This window comes from Triticum urartu, chromosome 4A (genome assembly GCF_056163025.1).
Source record: "Triticum urartu cultivar PI428250 chromosome 4A, HENAU_Tu73, whole genome shotgun sequence".
In the NCBI taxonomy this organism is placed as follows: domain Eukaryota; kingdom Viridiplantae; phylum Streptophyta; class Magnoliopsida; order Poales; family Poaceae; genus Triticum; species Triticum urartu.
In genome coordinates, this window is record NC_141876.1 from 58,844,265 (window position 1) to 58,846,756 (window position 2,492).

Genomic DNA, 2,492 nt, shown 5'->3' on the forward strand with positions numbered 1-2,492 from the left:
ACCTGAGGTTGAGCGGCTGCAGCATGGCCGCCGGCACTTGCCGCCCGGAGATCCGATCTGCCGGCCGCCACCGTGCCACGTGAGACACGTGAACGAGGCAGAGCTCCACCACCGCACTCAGCCACTGCCACCGGAAGGGGAGCGGTAACCTCCGGCGCGCGCCGCCTGCCGGCCAGATCCGGCCGCCACCTCGAGGCACGCCCATCCCACCATGCAGCCTTTCACGCCGCAACGCTCCCATGCAGCAGCTGCTCTGGCGTGATGCCCTCCCCGGCCGCCTCGCAGGTGGTGGCACGAGAGAGGGTCGCACTATGGTGATCACTAATCAATAAGTCGCACTATGAACCATCCTCTTACGGGTACCACTATGGTGATCACACGAATCAATAAGAATACCAATTGTTGGCTTGCTCAGTAAATAGACAAGAAACAAATCTCAAAATAATTAGTCTCTTGTATTTCTAGTTAACTTGTATTTGCACTCTTCATTGTGTTATTCACCACACAAAAATGTCAATCTACAAGGGTATCTTAATTTCCTTTCCCTCAAAAATCATGGGAATGGAAACTGACCCTGCTGTATATGATGAATCTAAATCCCTAAGGATTGCACCAAGTCACTAACTTGAATCGCAGTCATTTGCCACCTCCAAGCAGCATCAAAACTTTGCCGTAGATCGAATTTCCTTGCCTTGCCTGCCAGCTCCGCCTCTTGTTTCTTAACCTTCGTCCCCTTTAGGCACTTGAGGAAGCCTAGGTAAGCCTCCAAGTCGTGCACGCAAGCAGGGTCCCTTGCCTTGAAGAAGTCTAGGGCAAGCTCGACGCCGATATGCGTGTAGCATGCACAGCTCCATGGAAGCTCCAACCTGCCTCCCAAAACTCTAGATTTCTCGTTCAAGAAGATGCCGGGCAGCTTTGTGATTGGATCGTTCACGTTCACCATTCTCAGGACCTTCACGCCCAGCTCGTCGCACCGATTCTTGAACCCCATGTTCCCGACCCTTGGGCCGGCGAAGGAGTAGACGGTGATGGGCACATGGTTGCCCCTTCCGTCGCGATTCAGGCCGAGCTCGGCGAGGTCGTAGCCAAGGAGGAGGGCCAGGGAGCTGCCCATGCTGTGTCCGGCCAGCGTGATGCTCACGTCCTCGTGCTTATATTGTTTAACGAGCCGTGTCACCTCGGAGAGGAGCTGGTTCCGGCAGCTGCCGCAGGTAAACCTGCCGGCGCCGTCTTCCGATGTGTACAGGGACAGGAATCCGGACTCGACCTTCACATCTGACCGAGGATCTGCTGGGTCGAACCGCGCCGGCGCAAGCGAGCTCATCATGTTGGCCACCCACTCCGACCCTGTCACCGTACCCCGGAAGGACACGACAATGTCCCGACGGCCGAGCCGGCGCGCGGTGTCGTCCGATGCCACCGCCACGTACCCAACCCACCGGCTCGGGCAAGCCGCCCCTGCCACGCCAGGGAGCGAGACGTCCGGCGCGGCGTAAATGTACCTCGTGACGGCGTACCCGGCGCCGGCCATCCCGACCTCCTGGAGCATCCGTGCCTTGCCGTACTTACAGTTGAGGTACCGCTTGGAGCCGGCGTCTAGGTCGAACGCCTTGTAGGTCGCCGCCACGAGCTCGCCGTAGCGGACGATCTCGGCGCGGAGGAGCGGGTGCAGCGGTTCCACCAGGCCGGCCCAGTCGCCTTCGCCCTGGATCTCCCGCCACATGCTCGCCAGCGTCGTCTTGTCACCATTTCTCCTCGCCGGCGCGACGACCGGAGCCACCGGGGCCGCATGCCTGGTGTTCACCGCGATGGTCGACGGCGCCGAGAGCCGCGTCGTCTGGGGGGCGAATGTCGAGGGCGGTGCGGCAACCGCGGCAACGGCCCCGGCGGTGGACGTCGTGGAGGCGTGGCCACGCTGCTGGCGCTGCGGGTTAGCAATTCCAGCTGGGCAAGCGTTAGAAACCGGGAGGCGTATCGCCATTGCTGATCGATCGACCAGCTGGGGTGTGCTCGTGCTTGCACGCCTCGACGTGCTGATCGATGAGAGAGACCGATCGATGGGTGAGAGAGATCAGCAGCGAGACGATCGAAGGTGGAGTTTTCTGTGTTTGGGATCGGGGCACGAGCTTATATATAGGGCGTGGGAAAAATGACGCGGCGGGGCGCGCGCAACGTTTTCTCGCGAGACGTGTTGGCTGATTGGAAAGGGACGGCGAGGGGCACTTGAGGCGCACATCTTGCACGTTGAGCGCGGGGTTTTGACTGGATCGAGTGGGCGTTGAAGTGATGGTTCAGTTTCCTTTTCGCTCCTTCTTTGCTCGCCCTATTGTGTTTGAGTCCTTGTTCTTCTTAGTATTTGTAACACGGTGCTTAGCTATGCTCTCCGACCTTAATCATTTGAAGGACGAAGTAGCCTTTTGCCAGGATTTTTTTAACACAGTGCAGACATGCATATGCACATAACCCACCCCTATGAACGCATGCATGCACAC

General features: G+C 58.7%; 1 protein-coding gene across 1 annotated transcript; it reads right to left on the reverse strand.

The window, feature by feature from the left end:
• Positions 1 to 417: 417 nt before the first annotated feature.
• LOC125553523 (phospholipase A1 EG1, chloroplastic/mitochondrial-like) lies at positions 418 to 2,089 on the reverse strand. The gene has a single exon (XM_048717292.2). It carries the CDS (start codon positions 1,979 to 1,981, stop codon positions 593 to 595), a length of 1,389 nt encoding a protein of 462 aa, XP_048573249.1. The 5' UTR covers positions 1,982 to 2,089; the 3' UTR covers positions 418 to 592.
• Between the last annotated feature and the right edge of the window lie 403 nt (positions 2,090 to 2,492).